The sequence below is a fragment of the Somniosus microcephalus genome, chromosome 5, assembly GCF_052327205.1.
Source record: "Somniosus microcephalus isolate GS21.2 chromosome 5, FLI_Smic_1.0, whole genome shotgun sequence".
Taxonomy (NCBI): domain Eukaryota; kingdom Metazoa; phylum Chordata; class Chondrichthyes; order Squaliformes; family Somniosidae; genus Somniosus; species Somniosus microcephalus.
In genome coordinates, this window is record NC_140991.1 from 18,558,376 (window position 1) to 18,583,627 (window position 25,252).

The 25,252-nt window shown below is 46.5% G+C and overlaps 1 protein-coding gene across 2 annotated transcripts in view; it reads left to right on the plus strand.

The window, feature by feature from the left end:
• Positions 1 to 25,252, plus strand: part of dlec1 (DLEC1 cilia and flagella associated protein) — a 180,703-nt gene that overhangs the window by 71,991 nt on the left and 83,460 nt on the right. For both annotated transcript variants that reach the window (XM_085987395.1, XM_085987396.1), the window contains exons 18-22: positions 343 to 436; positions 4,863 to 4,993; positions 8,698 to 8,856; positions 20,995 to 21,134; positions 24,473 to 24,626. In XM_085987395.1, coding sequence (XP_085843521.1) covers positions 343 to 436; positions 4,863 to 4,993; positions 8,698 to 8,856; positions 20,995 to 21,134; positions 24,473 to 24,626 — 678 coding nt within the window. The remainder of the gene's footprint in view (positions 1 to 342; positions 437 to 4,862; positions 4,994 to 8,697; positions 8,857 to 20,994; positions 21,135 to 24,472; positions 24,627 to 25,252) is intronic.

Sequence of the window (25,252 nt, forward strand, 5' to 3'; positions counted from 1 at the left end):
ACCAACACGTGAAGAATGATCAATTCGGGTGAGGTGCCTCCGGGTGCGTGGAATGCATACACCTATTCCTTGCCTGCCTCCGTCTTGGCATGTGAAAGCCTCCCAGGGTGACTCTTTGCTTGCCCTCTGGCTTCAGCTTGCTGCCTCTCTATGGTGGCAGAAGAGACCGGGCAGGACTCAGCACATGGAGAATTGCTGGCGGTAACCGAAAGGGCCCATCAATTTAACCAGAAGGTGTTTCGGAAGGAAAAACATCAATGACTTGAAATGATCCTGTCTGTGCCATACTAGGTAATGCACAGCAAATGCATTCAGTTCTTTTGTGTGCTGTGTTATCTGCAGATGTGGAATAATAGCAAATCTGCCATCTACTACGAGTGGGAGAGCATGCACGATGATCACATCTTGGAGGTGCTACCACCTTGTGGAACAATAGGTAATACCATGTTACACACTGCTACCACCACCGGGAACTGGTGAAACGATTTGCACAAGGATTTGGAGAAATTTGCTTCTTATTTTGGCATATGATTACGCTTTCTTAAAGTTCTACACAAAAGAAATTAAAGTAGACAATATTTTGTGTTCCATTGAAAAGGCACGCTCTCTCTAGTGTCAGCTGTGGCGCAGTGGGTAGCACTCGTGCCTCTGAGTCAGAAGGTTGTGGGTTCAAGCCCCACTCCAGGGACTTGAGCACATAATCCAGGCTGACACTCCAGTGCAGTGCTGAGGGAGTGCTGCACTGTCTTTTAGATGAGACGCTAAACTGAGGCCCTGTCTGTCACTCAGGTGGATGTAAAGGATCCCGCGGTCACTATTCGAAAAAGTGCAGGGGAGTTCTCCCCGGTGTCCAAGCCAATATTTATCCCTCAATCAACATCACTAAAACAGATCGTTTGGTCATTATCACATTGCTGTTTGTGGGATCTCGCAGTGCGCAAATTGGCTGCCGCGTTTCCTACAGTGACTACGCTTCAAAAGTGCTTCATTGGCTGTAAAGCGCTTTGGGACGTCCTGAGGTTGTGAAAGGCGCTATATAAATGCAAGTCATTTTTTTTTCTTTTTTCTCTCTGTGTTGTAGCTTTTCCTCTACACTCTCACAGTTACTAGTCCTCTGAACTTTCCTCAGTAGTTGCTGCTCAACTACAACTATGCTGCCTGCTGTACTCTGCCTCCTCCCTGCATCCTCACTGTATTTTTTAAAATTCATTTATAGGATGTGGGCGTCGCTGGCAAGGCCAGCATTTATTGGCCATCCCTAATTGACCTTGAGAAGGTGAAGGTGAGCCGCCTTCTTAAATCACTGCAGTCCGTGTGGTGAAGGCACTCCCACAGTGCTGTTAGGGAGGGAGTTCCAGGATGTTGACCCAGCGACGGTGAAGGAACGGCCGATATACTTCCAAGTCAGGATGGTGTGTGACTTGGAGGGGAACTTGGAGGTGGTGGTGTTCCCATGCTCCTGCTGCCCTCGTCCTTCTAGGTGGAAGAGGTCGCGGGTTTGGGAGGTGCTGCCGAAGAAGCCTTGGCGAGTTGCTGCAGTGCATCCTGTAGATGGTATACACTGCAGCCATGGTACGCCGGTGATGGAGGGAGTGAATGTTTAAGGTGGTGGATGGGGTGCCAATCAAGCGGGCTGCTTTGTCCTGGATGGTGTCGAGCTTCTTGAGTGTTGTTGGAGCAGCACTCATCAGGCAAGTGGAGAGTATTCCATCACACTCCTTACTTGTGCCTTGTAGATGGTGGAAAGGCTTTGGGGAGTCAGGAGGTGAGACACTCGCCGCAGAATACCTAGCCTCTGACCTGCTCTTGTTGCCACAGTATTTATGTGGCTGATCCAGTTAAGTTTCTGGTCAATGGTGACCCCCAGGATATTGATTGTGGGGGATTCGGCGATGGTAATGCTGTTGAATGTCAAGCGGCGGTGGTTAGACTCTTGCTTGTTGGAGATAGTCATTGCCTGGCACTTGTGTGGGTAACAGCAATGTGGGAGTACCTTCGCCACAAGGACTGCAGCGGTTCAAGAAGGCGGCTCACCACCACCTTCTGAAGGGCAATTAGGGATGGGTAATAAATGCTGGCCATGCCAGCGATGCCCACATCCCATAAACAAATTTTTAAAAAACCAACACCAACCATTTCATTGTGCAGGAAGTAGTTTGGAACGTGTCTGGGAGCTGTGATAAGGCGCTTTAGAAATTCAAGCCTTCTTCAATGTGTCGTGAAGTGGGGCTTTCACAACATGATAATGTCAGATACTGGGGGGGTTCATCTGACAGGAAGAGCTGGCTTTCATAGTTTACTCCGTTTCAGATAAGCGCAACAGTTCTGTATATTTTTTAAAATTATTTTTACTTTTTTGCCCATCGCTGCAAAGCTGGTCATTAATCCTGGGTGTTTGACCACAAGTCGCCATTCTTCATTTTGGAGCTTTGACAGCTTTGACATATTGTATCACAGGGGCATCACCACTGAGCCCAATTCTGTCTCACAGAACATCCACGCAAGGTTGCACTGTTCACTGATCAGCAGCAGGGACCCAGGCTGATTTTGTTTCTTTCATTGAAACTTATAAATTTCTAACAGGACTGGACAGACTTGATGCAGGAAGGATGTTCCCGATGGTTGGGGAGTCCAGAACCAGGGGTCACAGTCTAAAGATAAGGGGTAAGCCATTTAGGTCAGAGATGAGGAGGAATTTCTTCACCCAGAGAGTGGTGAACCTGTGGAATTCTCTACCACAGAAGGCAGTGGAGGCCAATTCATTCAAGAAGGAGTTAGATATATTTCTTAAGGCTAAAGGGATCAAGGGATATGGGGAGAAGGCAGGGACAGGGTACTGAATTTGGATGATCAGCCATGATCTCATTGAATGGCGGAGCAGGCTCGAGGGGCCGAATGGCCTACTCCTGCTCCTATCTTCTATGTTTCTATGTTTCCCCTTTCCAGCCCAAGGATGTTGTGATCAATTGCAGCATCCCTCAGTGCCATAGGAACATTGGAATCGCTAGCTGAATAAAGACCAGGGTCCATCCAGATCACCTTCTACCCTCCTGGTAGTCACATGACACAACAATAACGGAGTTGTTGACTAATCACAGCGATCAAGCTCCATTGATTAGTCTACAACAGACCCAGCCATAAAAACCCCCCCAGCGATGGAGAGCTTTGGGAACCATAGGTCCAAAGTCCCCTGTTTCCCCCAAGCACGTTACACTTACCATACATCCTGTCTCAAATTACTTGTATACTGTATCCCAAAATGTTATTTTCTGAAATAAATCTATCTAATTTGTATTTGAATTAATCAATACAGCCATTCTGGCTGAGATCAGCTGATGCAGCACAGATTGAACCTTGGACCTCCTGTATTGAATAATATGATCTGTTTTATAGAGCTGTAACCCTCCTGTATATCTATTTTAGGTGGAAGGGGAGGAAACAGACTAAGGGGGTAAATCTAAATCTGGGCCATGGTGTAACGCGGGCGATGCTCAATTAGCTGCCCGTTGTGCACCACGTCCAGTGTTATTTTCCATTGAAGTCAGTTCCATATCGCTCATTTTACACCGCCGCTCAAGGTTAAAAGTACCTCTTTAGAAGGGGGAGAAATGTTCTGTGTGCAATGCTACTTTCTATCACATAGTGCGAGAAATTTACCCGAATGATCTTAGCAGATAGCTCAGAAAAGAAAGCACCAACATCACTAAAACAGATGATCTGGTCATTATCCCATTGCTGTCTGTGGGAGCTTGCTGTGTGCAAATTGGCTGCTGCTTTTCCCACATTACAACCGTGCCGTCACTTCAAAAAGTACTTCATTGGCTGTAAAGCACGTTGGGACGTCCTGAGGCGCCGTATAAATGCAAGTTCTTTTTATACCTTGACGGTTTGGTCATTTAGGGGGAAAAATTCAGTTGTTTGCACTTCCCATTAGCGCCTTAAGAGGGCGCTAATGGGGTGCAAAGTAACTAGCGCCTGGGCGCAGCGCTGTTTGCGCCGCTCGCGGAATTAACTAGACAATTTGCGGTGGCGTTAAACACTACCGCCACGATCTCCTGCGCCGGCAGATTGTGACGTCAGTCGAGTGCGCAATGCCCCACTAGCGCCCCGGACCGGATATTGAGTGGCGCCCCCTGCCTTACCGCCTGCCGCTAGCAATGACAGGTTGAGGGGAGCGTTTTGCAGTCAGAAAGGGACTAGGGGAGCGCTATTTAAAGGCGACTACTTCCTGCCTTTTTTTGTCAGTGACATTTTTGCACCACGCATTCTGAGTGAGAGAGAGACTTCTGGAGAGATTCAACGCTGTGTGAAGGAGTTTTGGGTACTGAGCAGCACTTTGCAGGTTTATTTTGATTTGGTCTTCCTTGCATCGATTTAGAAGAGACTATGGGGGTTGCACCCTGAGCTCTTTCCCTGGGCCTCTCCATTCTCTTTCCAGCAGATTTGATGTACAGGTCTCTCCAGGCCGAGATTCAAGGCTGCAATGAGCAGGGTGTGGATGGAGTGCAAGATCGACCCGCCCCTTTAAGAACTGGCCGGCACCAGTGTGTCTGTGTTCCATTGCTGACTGACATCACATGAGCTTCGCCAGCGCTCTGAGGTAGCGCCTCGCTCCTCGGCGTTAGCGCCTTAAGAGAGGTGTGTAGCGCCTGATTTAGCGCTCCAATCACCTCCAGGGGCGATAGAAGCCAAGTTTGCAATCGGAGGCGATAATTAGCGCCAGGCGCTAAACTTTGTGCCCGGCCGATAATTGCGCCCCAAATGGGGCGATACTGAATTTCTCCCCCTTAATCTTCAACTAGCTCCACAGCTGCTGTCAAAAAAGAGAAGTCTGACTGGAGTTTTCTGTGTATTCTTTACAGAGCCCAATGACTACTATGATCTGGAACTGTTGCTTACTGGAGGCAAGCCCGAGAAAATGAACCACCGTCTGCAGTGTCACATCAGACATCAGGAAGAGCCGGTCATCCTTTACGTGGAGGCAACCTTTGTGGTCAGTGCGCTACCAAGTTATAAAGTACAAGCATAAATTCCCCACAATACCTCGTTGGCCAAATGCGCTGCCTGGTATGGGGCATAAGGCCTATTTCAGGACCATTCCTGAAATTGGTTGGCACCTGACCGCAGCTTCCTCAAGGCACACAGCAGGCAAACCAGCGGCCTATACAGGGACCGCTGGAGGCTGCCGTCCAAAAGATGAGTAAAGCATGTTTTATTTACTTGAATGTGGAACCTGAAGGAGCAGGTGTGCTGGCCTCTTGTGCATCCCCGATTTCCTTCGCCCCGCCATTGGTGGTCGTGCCTTCAGCTGCTTAAGCTCTGGAATTCCTCAGCTAAAACTCTTCACTCTCTCGCCTCCTTTAAGACATTCCTTAAAGCCTACCACTTTGACCAAGCTTTTGGTCACCTGCCCTAATATCTCCCTATGTGGCTCGGTGTCAAATTTTGTTTGATAATCGCTCCTGTGAAGCGCCTTGGGACGTTTTGCTATGTTAAAGGTGCTATATAAATGTAAGTTGTTGTTGTTCAACCACACCGTCAAGAATGGTCTGAGGTTCAACCCATGGTCTATGCTGACACCCTATCTCAGCTGGGATGCTGGTAGGGATGCTGTATTGGTCTTAGGGCTCCAGGGCTTGGGGGGGCGGAAAATTAGCTAAGGTTCCCACTCCTGATTGCTGTCAGTCAGCTGTGGCTCAGTGGGTAGCACTTTTGCCTCTTCATCAGAAGGTCGTTGGTTCAAGTCCCACTCCAGAGACATGAGCGCAAAATCTAAGCTGACGCTTCGGTGCAGTACTGAGGGACTGTCAGAGGTGCCGTCTTTCGGATGAGTCGTTAAATCGAGGCCCCGTCTGTCCTCTCAGGTGGACGTAAAAGATCCTATGGCACTATTTCGAAGAAGAGCAGGGGAGTTCTCCCTGGTGTCCTGGCCAATATTTATCCCTTAATCAACATCATAAAAAAAAAACATTATCTGGTCATTATCACATTGCAGTTTGTTGGATTTTGCTGTGCACAAATTGGTTGCTGCGTTTCCTACATTACACTTCAAAAAAGTACTTCAATGGGCTGTAAAGCGCTTTGGGACGTCCTGAGGCCATGAAAGGATCTGTATAAATGCAAGTCTTTCTTTTCCTTTTTCCATTGACACCCTATGGAAGTATATCTGGTTGTGTTCAGCCCTTCAATAGCCTGCTGACATTTACCATCTAGACTCACTAATGAAGAATGGTGTTCTGGGTGAGGTACTGGGGGGCTGCTGCCACATGTGAACCCAAAGCCAGCACGAGACACCGTCATCAGAATAGGTGGGACTGAAGGGATATTTACTAGTCCTAGCCCCTTTGGGGTTATCCCGGATCAGGCGTATTTCTCAGACGTTCACTTTCAAATAAAGTTTGAGGTAGCCGAATCCTAAAGACGCTTAATTGGGTCTAAAGGTCCGGGCTATCTCTCTCTAAAGGAAAGGAACAACCCGAGAATGTTACCGTCCTCCAGATAGCGCTTTTAATAAGTTTAGCTAGACTGTAACGTCCTGGGTATTATGAGGGTCCGGAAAACTCCCTCAGAATTATGTAACTCTTCACCAAAGAGTGTACAGAGATTGAGTTTGCGAGTTATTTTATACAGAAGACTTATGTGAGACAATTCTAAAAATATATAGAGATTTATTAGAAGAACCAACATGCAATTTACAGTTGGTGAATCAGTCAATTGCAACGTTAACAGTTCTAAAAAGAGAAAAAATACGATCTTTTTAACAGAGAATCTTACTTTTAAATTTTAACTTCACTGCAGTATTACAGTTCTTAAAATTTTCTATACAGGATATCCATCAATATCAAATATCTTTGATCACCAATGTACAAAGAGTTGTAGACCACAGAGCCGCCTCTGTAGCCGAGAATCGCCTTGCCCGCTTAAAGCGACTCTGATATCCCATTTGAGACTTCAATATTTATACCCTTTTCCAGTTGTATTTCCTTTAAAGTTTCTGCTGGCCCAAGTTAATTATCCCTCTTCATCTTTCTGCTGACCTCTGCAATTCTTTACTGCTACATCAGCTTGTAATATTCCAGAGTCTTGTCGCACCTCTAGGTGTTCTGGGTTAACCATATAAAATGGTGTGAAGGGCAGGTGTCCCTTATTTTATGTCATCTTTACGAGGGCAGATGTTCATTATCTTATGTGCCATCTTTACGAAGTTTAAATTAAAACACCTTGGGGGAAAAATTCAGTTGTTTGCGCCTCCCATTAGTGCCTTAAGAGGGCGCTAATGGGGCGCAAAGCAACTAGAGGCCGGGCGCGGCGATGTTTGTGCCGCTCGTGAAATTAATTAGACATTTTGCGGCGGCGCTAAACACTTCCGCCATGATCTCCTGCGCCGGCAGATTGTGACGTCATTCGAGTGCGCAACGCCCCGTTAGCGCCCCGGACCGGATATTGAGTGGCAGCCCCTGCCTTACCGCCTGCCGCTAGCAACGACAGGTTGAGGGGAACGCTATGCTGTCAGAAAGGGACTAGGGGAGCGCTATTTAAAGGCGACCGCTTCCTGCCTTTTTTTGTCGGTGACATTTTTGCACCACGCATTCTGAGAGAGAGAGAGAGAGAGACTTCTGGAGAGATTCAACGCTGTGTGAAGGAGTTTTGGGTACTGAGCAGCACTTTGCAGGTTTATTTTGATTTGCCCTTCCTTGCTTCGCCAGCACTCTGAGGTAGCGCCTCACTCCTCGGCGTTTGCACCTTAAGACAGGTGCGTAGCGCCTAATTTAGCGCTCCAATCACCTCTAGGGGCGATAAAAGCCAAGTTTGCTGTCGGAGGCGATAATTAGCGCCAGGCGCTGAACTTTGCGCATATACGATAACGGCGCCCCAAATGGGGCGATAACGAATTTTTCCCCCCTTATCCAGGGTGAACTATTGTTTTTGTTCCCAAAAGTCAGCCTGTTGGAGTCATGCACCTTCTGTTTCAATAGGTTATTTATTCAGGGTCAACAAATGTCTTATCTCAATAGCCAGAATTCTTTCATAGCTTTTTCATCGTTAGGTTTCTAAATTTCCAAACCCAGTTTGTCCTGTTTCAATAAGGCCAGAATGCTTTCATAAGATGGTGTCTTTTTCTGAATAGGTTATATGGCTCATTCCCTCACAGGCCCAGCACTAAGCCATCAGGGAAGCTCAGTGCAGTACTTCCAACTCGATGATGTGAGTTTTATACTAATGCCAACTAAACTCCCGTTCACCCATCGCCCTACTGCTCGCTGACCTACATTGGCTCCTGGCCCCCAAACACCTCTGTTTAAAAATTGACATCCTCGTGTTTCATAGAATCATAGAATTGAAATCCCTCCAATGCCTTTGTCCCTCCCTATCTCTGTAACCTCCTCCAGCCCTACTCGGGATGTGGACGTCGTTCGCAAGGCCTCATTTATTGCCCATCACTATTTACTCTGAGAAGGTGGAGTAATGGCAAAAGGCTGTTTCTGGTGGGTGAAAATCTCCATAAATCCTTTTCTTTTCTGTTCACTCTCAGCTCACTGTCCCCGGCTCCATCGCGATAAATGAACTTTCGCCGTATCAGTCTGAAACAATGACTGAATTATGACGATGCACCCATCACTGAGCCCTTAGATGCCGATTTACTCCCACCTTTATCGCAGTGTTTCTCTGCTATTAATGCTTGCGTTGCTGTTTCAGGGTCCCCAGGTTTGTATTGACCTCCCATCTGTGGATTTTTGCCTGATAAAGCTGGGACACAGTGCTACTTGCAGCATCCAGATCAAGAACACATGCCAGCTTTCAGCTTTGTGGCATTTGCAAGAGAGTCCAGCGTGCCTGAGGGAGCGGAACGAAGAGGTAAGCGCAGCCTTGGAACGTAAGAGACTTGGTACCCGAGATTTTTTTTTTCTCCCTTTCTCCACGAAGAATTTGCTAAAATATAAAATAAAAAGACGGTCTAAAGTCGGTCTCGAAACCGTCGGGTCAGGTGGACACATTTTTGGGACGAGGAGGTGTTGTAAATGGATTGCTGCAGCGTGTATCCCCCTCCCCTTCCATTAAGCCAGATATGTACAGAGCTCTTTTTATGGCAGTGTGGTTAAATGCAATGCTTGTGAGTCATGCAAACTAGCAAGGTCTCAAGTTCCATCCCCAGTCTGTGCTGATCTAGTCCGCTTAGGAGTGAAATCAGGAAGCTCTTGTTCACACAAGAAATCTGGAACTCTCTCCCCCCCCCCCCCCCCCCCCACAAACGGCGGTGGATGCTGGGGGTCAATGGAAAATTTCAAAACTGAGATAGCTAGAATTTTGTTGGGCAAGGGTATAAAGGGATATGGAGCAGAGGAGGTTGCATGACGTTGAGGTACAGATCAGCCACGCTCTAATTGAATGGCGGAACAGGCCCGAGGAGCCGAATGGCTCCTGTTCCGATCACTGGAAAACTACAGTATAACTGGATTCGCAATTCTCCTATTAGTGGGATCAATTCCTCGTAAATTCAGGACTGCTCGCTGAACCAGGGCAAGTAGGAGGACATTTAGGGACCACTGCACCCAGCATAATTAGGTTTACGATAAGGATAGATAAAGACTAAAAACATAATCTCAGTCAAAAGCAACAATGTTGGACTGGAAAGAATAATAGTTTAAAGGGGTTAAACGGAACCTAGCCCACAACTAAAAAAGTAGGCAGATAAAAACAGGCCCCGGGGGGATATTTAATTAAAAAGATGGGTGGAGTAGGCTATAAGGTGGTTCTGACTAGGAGTGAAGGGTCTAGAATGAATGAGGCCATTAGGGCCAAAATATAAGGTGTGATTCTGCACTCACTGTGGGGAAACCACGCTTGCAGAGTGATAGGGCCACATTTGTATCCCTGATCTCTGATCAGTGATCCTTGTGATTGCCAAGAGCGTGAGATCATGGAATCACCCCTACAAAGTCTAAGGAGGCACATGATAAAATTAAGGTTAGTCATAGAGAAGAACAACAACAATAACTGCATCTTGAAAGTGCCTTTAATGGATTTAAAGGAAGGGAACCTGCCACCCTTACCCACTCTGGCTTACACGTGAGTTATTAGTCCACACAACATGGTTCACTTTTGGTGTCATGGTGTCACTTATGGTGTATGTGCCTTTAAGAGCCCCAGGTGTGCGTAATGCCGGTAATTGCCACTTGGGCTATATAAGCCTGTGTATTGTGTATATCCTTTAGAAACCCCCCCCAGACTTGCTTAGTAAATACCTATGAACCAACTCCTGTCTTCAGTGTCTTTATCTACACACGGACACTACAGTGGCGACAAAGTGGAAACGGACTTGCCTGCAATTCGGCAGCACCTCAAGGACATCGATTCCTCCAGCGTCCAGAAGACTCAAGGAAGTAAGAGAAACTGTGGTTTCACCAGCTGGCCAAGCTGGTGACAGGTACTGCGCTAATCCTTCCTGGGCGTCAGGCTGGAGCTCCAGCGGCGGGCTCTACAGCTGAGACAGGCAGCGAAATCGGAGGCAAGCAATAACGGACTGGGAGGGTGCACTCGAGAGACGGCCGGCGCGGCAAGCAGGTCAGCGTTTAGACCTCCGTCGGGAACGAGTCTCCAACAGTGAATAAACGGAAACCACAGTAAAACAGCGTTGTTATCGGTAGCAGCGGCGGGAAAGCGCGGGAAGCACCATATCGTTGCTACAGAGAGAAAAAAAAAGCGCGGGAAGCGCCATATCTTTTCTGAAATGCCTAAATCTGGTAATACTGAGGTTTTTGATGGCGAAATAGAAGATTGGACCACATACATGGAAAGAGTAGAGGTTTATTGCACTGCAAATGGAATAGCAGATGAAAAAAAAGCTTCAGTACTTTTGAACTTAATGGGCGCGAAGACATACGGGCTGTTACGAAATTTAATCACTCCAGCCAAACCAAAGGACAAGACTTTTAAAGAAATTGTTGATACCCTGCAGGAGCATTTAAACCCAACACCGCTGCTGATAGCGGAACGATTCAAGTTCTTCAAGAGAAATCAACACAAGAATGAAAGTAACGCTGATTACCTAACCGAATTAAGAAAGCTATCAAAGTACTGCCAATTCGGAGCAGGACTATCGGATTATCTTCGAGACAAATTTGTTTGCGGTCTCTTAAGTGAAGGAACACAAAAAAGACTGCTTTCTGAAAAAGATTTAACATTGGACAAAGCTTTCAGTATGGCTGTATCATACGAAGCAGCAGCAAAAGGAGCTGCAGAGATACAACAAAAGACACAGGACTTCGGCACCCATAAAATGACACAGGAATTCGGAAGATGTTATCGCTGCGGCAGATCCACCCATAACCAGAGGGAATGCTGGTTCAAGGGCAAAGCATGCAGGCAATGTGGTAAGATTGGACACATTGCACGGGTATGCCAATCTGGACAAAATAAATCCACTGACAGAAAACAAAAAAATCAATAAAGAAAAGTACAGGAAGGTACAAATGATGACGGACAATAGCTCCGAAGACCAGAATAGCGATAGCGACTCCGAAAACAAGAGATTAAGCTGTCTCAAATTACATAATGTACTTGCCAAAGAGGATTACCAAACCATTTGGGTTACTCTCACAATAGCAGGGTCCCCAGTTAAAATGGAGCTAGATACAGGATCAGCTCTAACCGTAATAAATCGACGAGATTACGAGAGGCTATTTTCGCATATACCTCTAAAAGACACATCCATTATCTTAAAAACATATACGGGGCAGAAAGTCTACCCCAAAGGAAAAATAAGGGTGCCTGTGGTATACAACGGCAAAGAAATACAAAAGTTGTATTTATACATTCTACAAGATCGTGGTCCACCGTTGTTGGGACGTGAATGGATAAGGAAGATACGTTTAGACTGGCACTCCATTCAGGCACTGACGGTGACCAGTAAGGAAAAAAACAATGATGACATCATACCTGAACGATTAAAAGACATCTTGGCCAACGCCAAAGAAGTGTTTCAAGAGAAACTAGGAACCTTGAAAGGCATCACCGCCTCAATAAAAGTGGAAGATACAGCAATTCCAAAATTTTTTAAGGCAAGACCGGTGCCATACGCAATACGTCCGGCAGTCGAGGCAGAGCTGGAGAATTTGGAAAAGGCAGGCGTATTATCCAAAATAGATTGGAGCGAATGGGCAACACCCATCGTTCCAGTCATGAAAAAAACATTGAAAAATAACTGAGGAACAGAAAAAAATTCGCATCTGTGGGGACTTTAAGGTGACTGTAAACCCGGTCCTTCACACGGTACAGTATCCTCTTCCGAGGATAGAAGATATTTTCGCCTCACTATCCGGAGGGAAACGTTTCACAAAAATTGACTTGGCACAGGCATATCTGCAGATGGAGGTTGAGGAGACCTCTAAAAAGTATCTCACAATAAACACACACAAAGGCCTGTACCAGTACAATCGACTGGTTTTTGGAATAGCATCAGCTCCAGCTATCTGGCAAAGAGCTATGGAGCAAGTCCTGCAAGGGATTCCGGGGACTCAATGCTACCTAGACGACATCCTTATAACAGGAGAAAACAACAACGAGCACCTTGCCAATTTGGAGCAGGTGCTCACTAGGCTGAAAGAACGGGGCCTACGAGCAAATCGCCCCAAGTGCGAATTTTTCCAAAATCAGATATCATATTGTGGCCACATAATTAATAAGGAAGGGTTGCATAAGTCACCTGAAAAAATTGAAGCAGTTATAAAAGCCCCAGCACCTGAAAATGTTTCACAATTAAGGTCATTCCTGGGATTAATAAATTACTATCATAAATTTTTACCGAACTTATCAACTATTCTACACCCTCTTAATGATCTTCTACAGACAGGAGTGATTTGGAAATGGAACGAAGACTGTAAACGTGCCTTCCATAGATGTAAAGACTTAATCACATCCGAGAAAGTTTTGGCTCATTACAACCCATCACGACCAATCAGGCTGGCGTGCGATGCATCCCCTTACGGCATAGGAGCGGTATTGTCCCATAGATTCCCTGATGGCTCGGAACAGCCGATAGCTTTTGCGTCACGCTCATTGAACTCAGCTGAGCGTAACTATGCCCAGATAGACAGGGAAGCACTCAGCCTGGTATGGGGAGTGAAGAAATTCAACCATTACCTACACGGACAAAAATTTACCTTGCTGACTGACCATCAAACCCTCATCTCCATATTCAACCCTAAAAAAGGTGTCCCCATTATGATGGCACAAAGGCTACAGAGGTGGTCCCTTTTTCTAGGGGCACACCAATACAACATTGAATACAAAGGTTCAAAACAGCATGGGAATGCTGACGGTTTATCGCGCCTACCGTTGCCAACGATAGAAGAGGCACCTACAGTAGACCCAGTAGAGATATTCCACTCTACCATAGTGGAATGTCTACCGGTGACAAATTCTGCCATTGAAAGGGAGACAAGAAATGACCCTACTCTCTCACGGGTCTACGATTTAACAGTGAAGGGATGGCCAGCACATGGCGAACCACTGTTGCCAGCATTCTCGCAAAGAAGAGAACAGCTGTCAGTGTGCCGAGGAACCTTGATGTGTGGATCCAGAGTGGTGATTCCACCCAAACTCCAGGATAAAGTGCTAAAGGAGCTTCACGAGGGGCATCTGGGTGGAGTGAAAATGAAGAACCTAGCTAGGGCGTTTGTATGGTGGCCAGGTATCGATGGAGACATCGAAGACATGACCAAGAGCTGCCTAGGATGCCAGAAGGTCCAAAATGCTCCGCCACAGGCCCCTCTACATCCATGGGAGTGGCCCTCATCTCCCTGGCAAAGGGTGCACATCGACTTTGCTGGTCCATTTATGGACTCAATGTTCTTAATCGCAGTTGATGCACACTCCAAGTGGCCGGAGGTAATAAAGATGTCCTCCACCACCACGGAAAAAACCATCACAGTATTAAGGACCATATTTGCCAGGAATGGGCTGCCGGAACAGATATGTTCTGATAATGGACCGCAATTTGTGTCCGAAGAATTCAGAAAGTTCTTAAAGAACAATGGGGTAAAGCACTACACGTCCGCCCCATACCATCCCGCCACCAATGGATTGGCTGAAAGGTTTGTCCAGACCTTCAAGAAGGCCAACAAGGCCATGGGTAATGAAGACATAAAACTTCAGCACAAGGTGGATAACTTCTTATTTGCATATAGGAATGCAACGCATATGGTTACTAACCAAACTCCCGCCATGATGTTCTTCAATAGAAACCTAAGATGCCGGCTGGATTTGGTCAAGCCCAACATCTGATGGGACGTGGAGAACCGGCAGTTTCAGGGCATGAATGAAAGGCCAACTAGGGCCTTCCAGATAGGCCAACCGGTTTTGGCCCGGGACTACCGTACTGAGAAATGGCAGCCTGGAACTATCTGCACACGATTAGGACCACTGATGTATACCGTGGACATCGGAGACAGCATAATAAGGCGCCATGCTGACCAAATCATCAAGTCATCCGAAAAGGGACAACCTACACCACCACTCTATACATCTAACGATGAAGTAGAGATACCCATATCTACCTCCGATCCGGTGATACTGGAGCCTGATGAACCCGACACTGGCCTTCAAGCCGAATCAGCCTTGCCAGAAGAACCTACTACACCACCAGAAACTACTACACCCCCGAGGCGTTATCCGGACCGAGTCAGGAGGCCTCCTGAGAGACTAACTTATAATTAATTAATACAGCAATGTATATTATTTTGCATATAACATGTAATTAATAATTACTTAAAATATGATGTACTAGTTAACTAGAAGGGGAGGAATTATGGTGTATGTGCCTTTAAGAGCCCCAGGTGTGCGTAATGCCGGTAATTGCCACTTGGGCTATATAAGCCTGTGTATTGTGTATATCCTTTAGAAACCCCCCCCAGACTTGCTTAGTAAATACCTATGAACCAACTCCTGTCTTCAGTGTCTTTATCTACACACGGACACTACATCACTCTCGCCTCTGAGTCAGAAAGTCGGCAGTTCAAGCCCCACGCCAAAGACTTGAGTCCAAAATCTAGGCTGACACTCGCAGTGCAGTACTGAGGGAGTGCTGCACTGTCGGATGAGATGTTAAACCGAGGCCCCATCTGCCCTCTCAGCTAGACATAAAAGATCCCATGGCATTATTCCGAAGAAGGGCAGGGGAGTTCTCCCCGGTGTCCTGGCCAATATTTATCCCTCTAAAAGCACTGGCAGCGGCGAGAGGATAAAGAGCGGCCCGTGAGTGGACCTGAATTAAGGCTGCGGCAGCGGCGAGAGGATAAAGAGGAGCCCGAGAGCGGACCTGAATTAAAGCAGTGGCAGCGGCGAGAGGATAAAGAGCAGCCCGAGAGTGGATCTGAATTAAAGCAGCGGCGAGAGGATAAAGAGGGGCCCGAGAGTAGACCTGAATTAAAGCCGCGACGAGAGGATAGAAAGCGGACCGAGAGCGGACCTGAATTAAAGCAGCGGCAGCAGCGAGGGGATAAAGAGCGGCCCGAGAGTGGATCTGAATTAAAGCAGCGGCAGCAGCGAGGGGATAAAGAGCGGCCCGAGAGTGAATCTGAATTAAAGCAGCGGCGAGAGGATAAAGAGGGGCCCGAGAGTGGACCTGAATTAAAGCAGCGACGAGAGGATAGAGAGCGGCCTGAGAGCGGACCTCAAATAAAGCAGCGGCAGCGACGAGGCTTCTATTCAAAAACAACAACAAAAAATGAAAGAGTGACGTCACAGGAGAGCAGGTAGGTGATTAGTTGGTGAGTATTACAGCTTTTTTCTTGTTCTCTAAGTTAGGGAAGGGGGTTAAATTAAGAGCTGAGAAACTGTAGCTTTCTAGTACTTACTAAATTAATAACTTAAACTAGGGGGGAGAAATTCGGTGGGCTGCGCCACCAGTTAACGTCTAAAGAGGGCACTCAGTGGCTTTAGCGCCACTGGCCACGCCTCCCGCGATATTTAGCTGGGGTGCTAATGGCGGCGTTAGCCTGTTGCGCTGTGCCGCCACCGATGACGTCATCGGTGTGCGCAGCGCCCCACTACCGCCCCGATCGCGATATTTGGCAGCAACCGACTCTGTAGCGCCGCTCGCTAATCGCGCCCGGTTCACGGGGCCTACCTGTGGCGGCAGTGGCGCAAATTAAGGTGGAGGTGCGGGGCGGCCGTTTTTTTCGGCGGCCACCTGCCAGCACCTCCGTCCCTGGCCTCCTGTTCTCCCCCCGCGGCATTGCCGGCTGTTTTCCGAGAGCCCGGCACTTCTCCTCGGTGCCGGGCTCTTTTGCCGGCACTCGCGATCGCTCATCGCGCTGGTGCAGACCCCGCCCCCTTAAGAATGGGAGGAAGGCCTGCAGTACCGCAGCACGCCACACGCTGTGGCACGTTGCGCTGCGATATCCAGTTTCAGCGCCCTAAGAGGGACGCGGAGCGCCTCGAGCCTCGCCCCGTGTCCCTCTTGGGGCGCTCAAGCTGAATTTCCGGCGATCGCTGCTGCTCCGATCGCAGCGCAAAATCTGGCGCCCAGGCGAGCTTGGCGCCCCGTTTGCGGCTCCACCCAATTTCTCCCCCTAGATAAAATAATCAAACAATAAAACTAAAATATTGTTTGAATAAAAGCTTTAACTAATTAATTAATAAATAAAACAAGGTTAGAGATGGCAGGGCAGGTGGTGTGTCGTAACTGCAGCATGTGGGAGTCTGTGGAGAGCATCGCGATCCCAAGCAACCACATCTGCAGTAAGTGTCTGCGACTCGAGGAACTTCGGCTCAGAGTTGTTGAGTTGGCGTCTGAGCTGCAGACATTGTGATGCATCAGGGAAGGGGAGAGTTACCTGGACACTTTGTTCCAGGAGGCAGTCACACCCTTTAGGTTAAGTAGTACTTTAGAGTTCATCAATGGTCAGGGACAGGAGGGTGTGACTGCGAGCCAGGCAGGTGTGGGGACCCAGGATGTAGTGATGGAGGAGCCTCAGCCCTTGAACTTGTCCAACAGGTATGAGGTACTTGCTACCTGTATGGATGAGGAAAAGGACTGCAGGGAGGATGGGCAAACTGACCACGGCACCATGGTACAGGAGGCCATCCAAGTGGGGGAAGAAGGAAGGAATGTGATAGTGGTAGGGGACAGTATAGTCAGGGGAATAGATACGGTTCTCTACAGCCGCGAAAGAGAGTCCCGAAGGCTGTGTTCCTTGCCCGGTGCCAGGGTTAAGGATATCTCCTCGCGGCTGGAGAAGGACTTGGAGTGGGAGGGGGAGGATCCAGTTGTTGTAGTACATGTAGGAACCAACGACATAGGTAGAACTAAGAATGAGGTTCTGCTGAGGGAGTTTGAGGAGCTAGGGTCTAAATTAATAAGCAGAACCTCAAGGTTAATAATCTCTGGATTACTACCTGAGCCATGCGCAAATTGGCATAGGGTCAAGTAGATCAAAGAGTTAAATGCGTGGCTCAAAGAGTGGTGTGGGAAGAAGAGGTTTCGATTCATGGGGCACTGGCACCAGTACTGGGGAAAGAGGGAGCTGTTCCGTCGGGGTGGGCTCCACCGGGCTGGGACCAGCGTCCTCGCGAATTGAATAACTAGGGCTGTAGATAGGGCTTTAAACTATAAAAGGTGGGGGGAGGGGTCAGGTGAGGGGAAATTTAGAAATCTAAAGAGAAAGGTCAAGGCAATAGAGCAGTGCAGTAATTTTGGTAAAAATAAGCAGAGTGTGACAGGAAGGGACAGAGAGTTTAACGGTAGCAGTGCAGCAGGGAATAATGATAAAACATTTAAATTAAAGGCTCTTTATCTGAATGCATGAAGCATTCATAACAAGATAGATGAACTAATGGCACAAATAGAGATAAATGGGTTTGATCTAATAGCCATTACAGAGACGTGGTTGCAAGGTGACCAAGGTTGGGAACTAAATGTTCCAGGGTACTTGACGTTTCGAAAAGACAGGCAGAATGGAAAAGGAGGGGGGTAGCCCTGATAATAAAGGATGAGATAAGGACAGTAGAGAGAAAGAATCTTGACTCAGAAGATCAGGAAGTAGAATCAGTATGGGTGGAGATAAGGAATAACAAGGGGCAGAAAACACTGGTGGGAGTAGTATATAGGCCCCCTAACAGTAGCTATACCGATGGACAGAATATTAATCAAGAAATAGTAGGAGCTTGTAACAACGGTAATGCAATAATCGTGGGAGACTTTAATCTTCATATAGACTGGACAAATCAAATTGGCAAAGGTAGTCTGGAGGACGAGTTCATGGAATGCATTCGGGACAGTTTCCTAGAACAATACATCATGGAACCAACCAGGGAACAGGCTATTTTAGATTTTGTATTGTATAATGAGACAGGGTTAATTAGCAATCTCATAGTAAAGGATCCTCTGGGGCAGAGTGATCATAATATGATAGAATTTCACATTAAACTTGAGAGTGACTTGCCTAAGTCCAAAACTAAAGTCTTAAACTTAAATAAAGCCAATTACATAGGTATGAGGGGCGAGTTGGCTAAGGTAGATTGGAAAAACAGATTAAAAGGTATGGCGGTAGATAAGCAGTGGCTAGCATTTAAAGAAATATTTCATAATTCTCAACAAAAATACATTCCATTGAGAAACAAAAACTCCACGGGAAAAGTGATCAATCTGTGGCTAACTAAAGAAGTTAAAGATAGCATTAGATTGAAAGAAGAAGCTTATAATATTGCGAAGAATAGTAGTAAGCCTGAAGATTGTGAGAGTTTCAGAAATCAGCAAAGGACGACTAAAAAATTGATAAAAAGGGAAAAAATAGAATATGAGAGAAAACTAACAAGAAATATAAAAACAGATTATAAGAGCTTCTACACGTATGGAGAAAGGAAGAGAGTAGCAAAAGTAAACATTGGTCCCTTAGAGGCTGAGACAGGAAAAATTATTGTGGGGAATAAGGAAATGGCAGAAACGTTAAACAAATACTTTGTATCTGTCTTCACAGCAGAAGACACAAAAAGCATACCAAAAATGGTGGGGAACCAAGGGTCTAATGAGGGTGAGGAACTTAACATAATTAATATAAGTAGAGAAAAAGTACTAGAGAAACTAATAGGACTAAAAGCCAACAAATCCCCTGGACCTGACGGCCTACATCCTAGGGTTCTAAAAGAGGTGGCTGCAGAGATAGTGAATGCATTGGTTTTGATCTTCCAAAATCCCCTAGATACTAGAACAGTCCCAGCAGATTGGAAGGTAGCAAATGTAACACCGCTATTCAAGAAAGGAGGGAGAGAGAAAACAGGGAACTACAGGCCAGTTAGCCAAACATCAGTCATCGGGGAAAATGCTAGAATCCATTGTTAAGGAAGTGGTATCAGGGCACTTAGAAAATCATAACATGATTAGGCAGAGTTAGCATGGTTTTATGAAAGGGAAATCGTGTTTGACAAATTCATTAGAGTTTTTTTGAGGATGTAACTAGCAGGGTAGATAAAGGGGAACCAGTGGATGTAGTATATTTGGATTTCCAAAAGGCATTCGATAAGGTGCCACATAAAAGGTTATTACACAAGGGCTCATGGGGTTGGGGGTAATATAGTAGCATGGATAGAGGATTGGTTAACGGACAGAAAACAGAGTAGGGATAAACGGGTCTTTTTCAGGTTGGCAGGCTGTAACTAGTGGGGTGCCGCAAGGATCAGTGCTGGGGCCTCTATATTATTGACCTAGACGAAGGGACCAAGTGTAATGTATCCAAGTTTGCTGACGATACAAAGCTAGGTGGGACAGTAAGCTGGAGGAGAACACAGAGTCTGCAAAGGAAATAGATAGACTAAGTGAGTGGGCAGTAAGTTGGCAGATGGAGTGTAATGTAGGGAAATGTGAGGTTATTCACTTTGGTAAGAAGAATAGAAAAACAGAATATTTTTTAAATGGTGAGAAACTTTCAAATTTTGGTGTTCAGAGAGATTTAGGTGTCCTCGTGCAAGAAACACAGAAAGCTTGCATGCAGGTACAGCAAGCAACAAGGAAGGCAAATGGCATGTTGGCCTTTATTGCCAGGGGGTTGGAGTAAAAGAGTAAGGAAGTCTTGCTACAATTGTACAGGGCTCTGGTGAGACCACACCTGGAGTACTGGGCACAGTTTTGGTCTCCTTATCTAAGGAAGGATATACTTGCCTTGGAGGCGGTGCAACGAAGGTTCACTAGATTGATCCCTGGGATGAGAGGGTTGTCCTATGAGTGATTGTGTAGATTGGGCCTCTACTCTCTGGAGTTTAGAAGAATGAGAGGTGATCTCATTGAAACATATATGATTCTGAAGGGGATTGACAGGGTAGATGCTGAGAGGTTGTTTTCCCTGGCTGGAGAGTCTAGAACTAGGGGACGTAGTCTCAGGATAAGGGGTAGGCCATTTAAGATTGAGATGAGGAGGAATTTCTTCACTCAGAGGGTTGTGAATCTTTGGAATTCTCTGCCCCAGAGGGCTGTGGATGCTGAGTGAGTATATTCAAGGCTGAGATAGATAGATTTTTGGACTCTAGGGGAATCAAGGGATATGGAGATCGGGCGGGAAAGTGGATTTGAGGTAGAAGATCAGCCATGATCTTATTGAATGGAGGAGCAGGCTCGAGGGGCCGTATGGCCTACTCCTGCTTCTATTTCTTATGTTCTTAACCAACATCACTTAAAAACTGACTATCTGGTTATTATCTGTGTGCAAATTGGCTGTTGCCTTGCCTACATTACAACAGCAACTACACATCAAAAGTACTTATTGGCTGTAAAGCACTTTGGGACATCCTGAGATTGTGAAAGGTGCTATATAAATGCAAGTCTTTCTTTCTTAATGCCCTCTGAAATGGCCTAGCAAGCCAATCAGGTGTTAGGGGTAACTAGGGATGGACAATAAATGCAGCCTTGCCACATCCAAAAATGAAATGCAGCTAATAAAAGACGGCATGTAAACGAGAAATATATGTTAGAGACGTGTGATATGAACCATTGTCTGATTGCAGGCCTCGCAGTTCACCTTTGAACCATCCAGTGGAGAACTACCACCACTGGCCGAGTACAGTGTGACTGTCCTGTTTAGACCAACCAAGTGCCAAAGCCTGAAGACAGTTCTTGAGTTGAATGTGGAAAATGGAAGTACAAGGTAAGCAAGGCATACTCACCTACCACATTTCCTCTTTCGGGCAGAAGGGCCAGTCAGCTCCCTGCACAGTTCCCTGCACAGTTCCCTGCATTCAGTGCTACCAAAGTTCTCTGAATTGATGTGACATTGGCTATGGTTCTTGGCTACCGGTCGTGACCAAGCTCCTCTGATGTCTGTTGGATATTCCTCTTGGATATTCTGCTCCCCTGCCACCTCCCGCTCCCCTTCACCTCCTTTTCCTGTTTTCTGTCACCATGCCAGCCCCCCCACCCCATATCCACCATTTCTGCCCCCACTCCTGCTCCCCAATGCTGATTTCACTACAAGCTCAAATCTATTCATGGGATCATACAGCACAGAAGGAGGCCATTCAGCCCATCGTGACTGTGCCGGCTCTTTGAAAGAGCCATCCAATGATTCCCACTCCCCTACTCTTTCCCCGTAGCCCTGCAATCTTTCCTTTTCAAGTATTTATCCAATTCCTTTTTGAAAGTTACTATTGAATCTGCTTCCACTACCCTTTCAGGCAGTGCATTCCAGATCATAACAACTCTGTGTCCTCTGGTTAATGACTCATACGCTAGTGAAAACAGTTTTTCCTAATCTACTCTATCAAAACCCCTCATAATTTTAAACACCTCTTTTAAATCTACCCCTTAACCTTCTCTGCTCTAAGGAGAACAATCCCAGCTTCTCTAGTCCCTTTCTCATCCCTGGTACCATTCTAGTCATCTGGAGTACTGTGTACAGTATTGGTCTCCTTATTTAAGGAAGGATGTAAATGCGTTGGAAGCAGTTCAGAGAAGGTTTACTAGACTAACACCTGGAATGGGCGGGTTGTCTTATGAGGAAAGGTTGGACAGGCTAGGCTTGTATCCACTGGAGTTTAGAAGAGTAAGAGGTGACTTGATTGAAACATACAAGATCCTGAGGGGTCTGGACAGGGTGGATGTGGAGAGGATGTTTCCTCTTGTGGGAGAATCTAGAACTAGGGGTCACTGTTTAAAAATAAGGGGTCGCCCATTGAAGACAGAGGTGGGGAGAAATTTTTTCTCACAGAGGGTCTTGAGTCTTTGGAACTCTCTTCCTCAGAGGGCAGTGGAAGCAGAGTCTTTGAATATTTTTAAGGCAGAGGTAGATAGATTCTTGGTAAGCAAGGGGGTGAAAAGTTATCGGGGGTAGGCGGGAATGTGGAGTAATCGGATCAGCCATGATCTTATTGAATGGCGGAGCAGACTCGTTAGCCGAGTGGCCTACTCCTGCTCCTAATTCGTATGTTCGTAAGTATGTTCGTATGTCCTGTGACATCTTTCCTATAATGTGGTGCCCAGAATGAGACACAATATTCCAGCTGAGGCCTAACCAGCGATTCTTAATGGTTTAGCATAGCTTCCTTGCTATTGTGCATTGTCTCTTCCTCTGCTCCACTATCAGAGTGACGTAAGAAAACTACTAGGCACTTGGTCTGAGTATTAAACAAGGCTTTAATCAACTGTTTTTCAACATAGCGATCTAGTTGTGTCCTTCACTAGTTCCTGTTAAAGAATGTCCTGAGCAAGCTGGGCCCATGCCCGAGTATTTATACTCTCCCTGGACAGCGCCACCAGCAGGCCGCCCAGTATTATTTCATAAGTCATTTTCCATGAATGACAAGATTCATGTCACAGAGCTTTCAGACATCACACCCCCTTGCATTCTGTAATTCAAATCCCAAAGTCCTGCATCTCGCTGCATCGTTCTAACCTTCGACAGCCTCCTCAAAATCTACTTTGTGACCGCACCTTCTGACTTCTCCCAGCTACTGCTCCGGGCCTGAATCACGTCCCCCCCCCCCCCCCCCCCCAACCAACTCTGCCCCCACCCCCTATGAAGCGTCTCGGGACGTTAAAGCTACAATATAAACGGAAGTTACTGTTGTAGCTTTCTACCAGAGTGATTAGTCCAGCAGTTGAAAACTTGGGGCCATAAATATCAGATAGTCACTAATAAATCCAATAGGGAATTCAGGAGATACTTCTTCACCTAGAGAGTGGAACTCAATACCACATGGAGTCGATACCTTTAAAGGGAAGCTAGATAAGTACACGAGGCAGAAAGGAATAGAAGGATATGCTGATAGGGTTAAATGAAGCAGGGTGGGAGGAGGCTCGTGTGGAGCATAATCACTGGCCAGTTGGGCCGAATGGCCTGTTTCTGTGCTGTAAATTCTATGTAAGTTTAGCTTGTGTGAGAAATTAGAAAATGCCACCCTGGTGCAGTAGTGGGTGGGGAGGGCGCTCACCAGAGACTGGGGCTTAGGCACATTGTTGGGAGCTTTACTCTGCGTCTGAACGCTGCTGTGCCTGACCTGCAAGCACCTGATGTTGTTACTGGGTTTCTGAAATGGGATGGCGTTTCATTCCCCAGCACTAGCATCCCTCACCTTGATAAAGTGTAAAAATTCATGAAAATAAATACACAAGAAAGCAAAGAAAAAACACTTGATAAGAAAAAGAAGAAAGAACTTGCATTTATATAACAACATCAACTTGCATTTAAACAGCGCCTTTACCGTAGTAAAACTATCTTATATTAAGGCGCTTCACAGGAGCGTTATCAAGCAAAATTTGACATCGAGCCACATAAGGAGAAACTAGGACAGATGCTTGGTCAAAGAGGCAGGTTTTAAAGAGCATCTTAAAAGAGGAAAGAGAGGTAGAGAGACAGAGAGGTTTAGGGAGGGAATTCCAGAGCTTAGGATCTAGGCAACTGAAGGTATGGGCGCCAGCGTATAGCAACTTTTACGACCTCAGGACATCCCAAAGCGCTTTACAGCCAATGATGTACTTTTGAAGTGCAGTCACTTTAGTAACGTAAGAAACACAAAAAGCAATGAGATAATGATCAGATAATCTGTTTTAGTGATGTTAGTTGAGGGATAAATATTGGCCGGGACACCAGGGGGATCTCCCCTGCTCTTCTTCGAAATAGTGCCGCGGGATCTTTTACATCCCCCTGAGAGGGCAGACAGGGCCTCGGTTTAACGTCTCATCTGAAAGACGGCACTTAGACACAAACGCAATACTAAGCAGGAACAAAGTGACGTAAGAAAACTACTAGGCACTTGGTCTAAGCGTTAAACAAAGCTTTAATCAACTGTTTTACAACATGGAGGTCTAGTTGTGTCCTTCACTAGTTCCTGTTAAGAATGTCCTGCGCAAGCTGGGCCCATGCCCGGGTATTTATACTCTCCCTGGACAGTGCCACCCACAGGCCGCTCAGTGTTATTTCATAAGTCTTTCTTTCATGAATGACTGTTTCATGTCACAAAGTCTGGTAACAATCGTTTCCCTCTCTAGTCATGTTGCAGTGCAGGCTGAAGTACAGCAGGTGCAGGTGTGCCTGCTGTCCTGTGCCGTCGTGTTCAAAGACGTCTACATCGGGATCCCAGCACGGGAGATGGTGAAACTCTTCAACCAGACACTGCTGCCAGCAAAATACTCCTGGGGAGAGGTAGGTCTGAGAAAAGCCCCGAGCGCAGAGGCAAACAATCGCAGTATAAATGCAACAATTCAATCCTCAGAAAATACATCCACACTTGTATTTTGTGCCGCCTCTGTACATGTATTGATTGCAGAGTGTGTGCTTGTGGGAGGTGTGCTTTGATACGCTTCAGCCGTCCCATCAAGCGGTTCACACCCAAACCCGATCGGACACTGCTTTCGGTTATCGTGCACGGTATCGTCAAGGCTTCCTCTCGAAATGTGCGGTATAACCGGCCTATCATATCCATTTACCTCTGACCTCAGGAGGCCATTTTCTCTTCCTGCTAAAAGGCTGTGAATAGGGACAAATAGGGTGTTACGCTCCATGTATTGTTTTGGGCCAGTTGATTGTTGGGTGCAGGTAAGCTATTCTTGTTGCTATGGTCATTCTAGGTAGGTGAACTAAGGTGGGTTGAATGGCCGCCTTTGGCTGTAATTATCTTGTGAATTTGCCCCTTCACTGTGACGAGTTATCTGAAAATGTTACCCTCTACTCAAACCTGGACAGGCTCATGTGAATTAGAAGTTAATTCACTATATTTTACCCTGAATGTAAATATTCAGAACTCTGAAGGAGAGTTCTTCAGGAGAGAG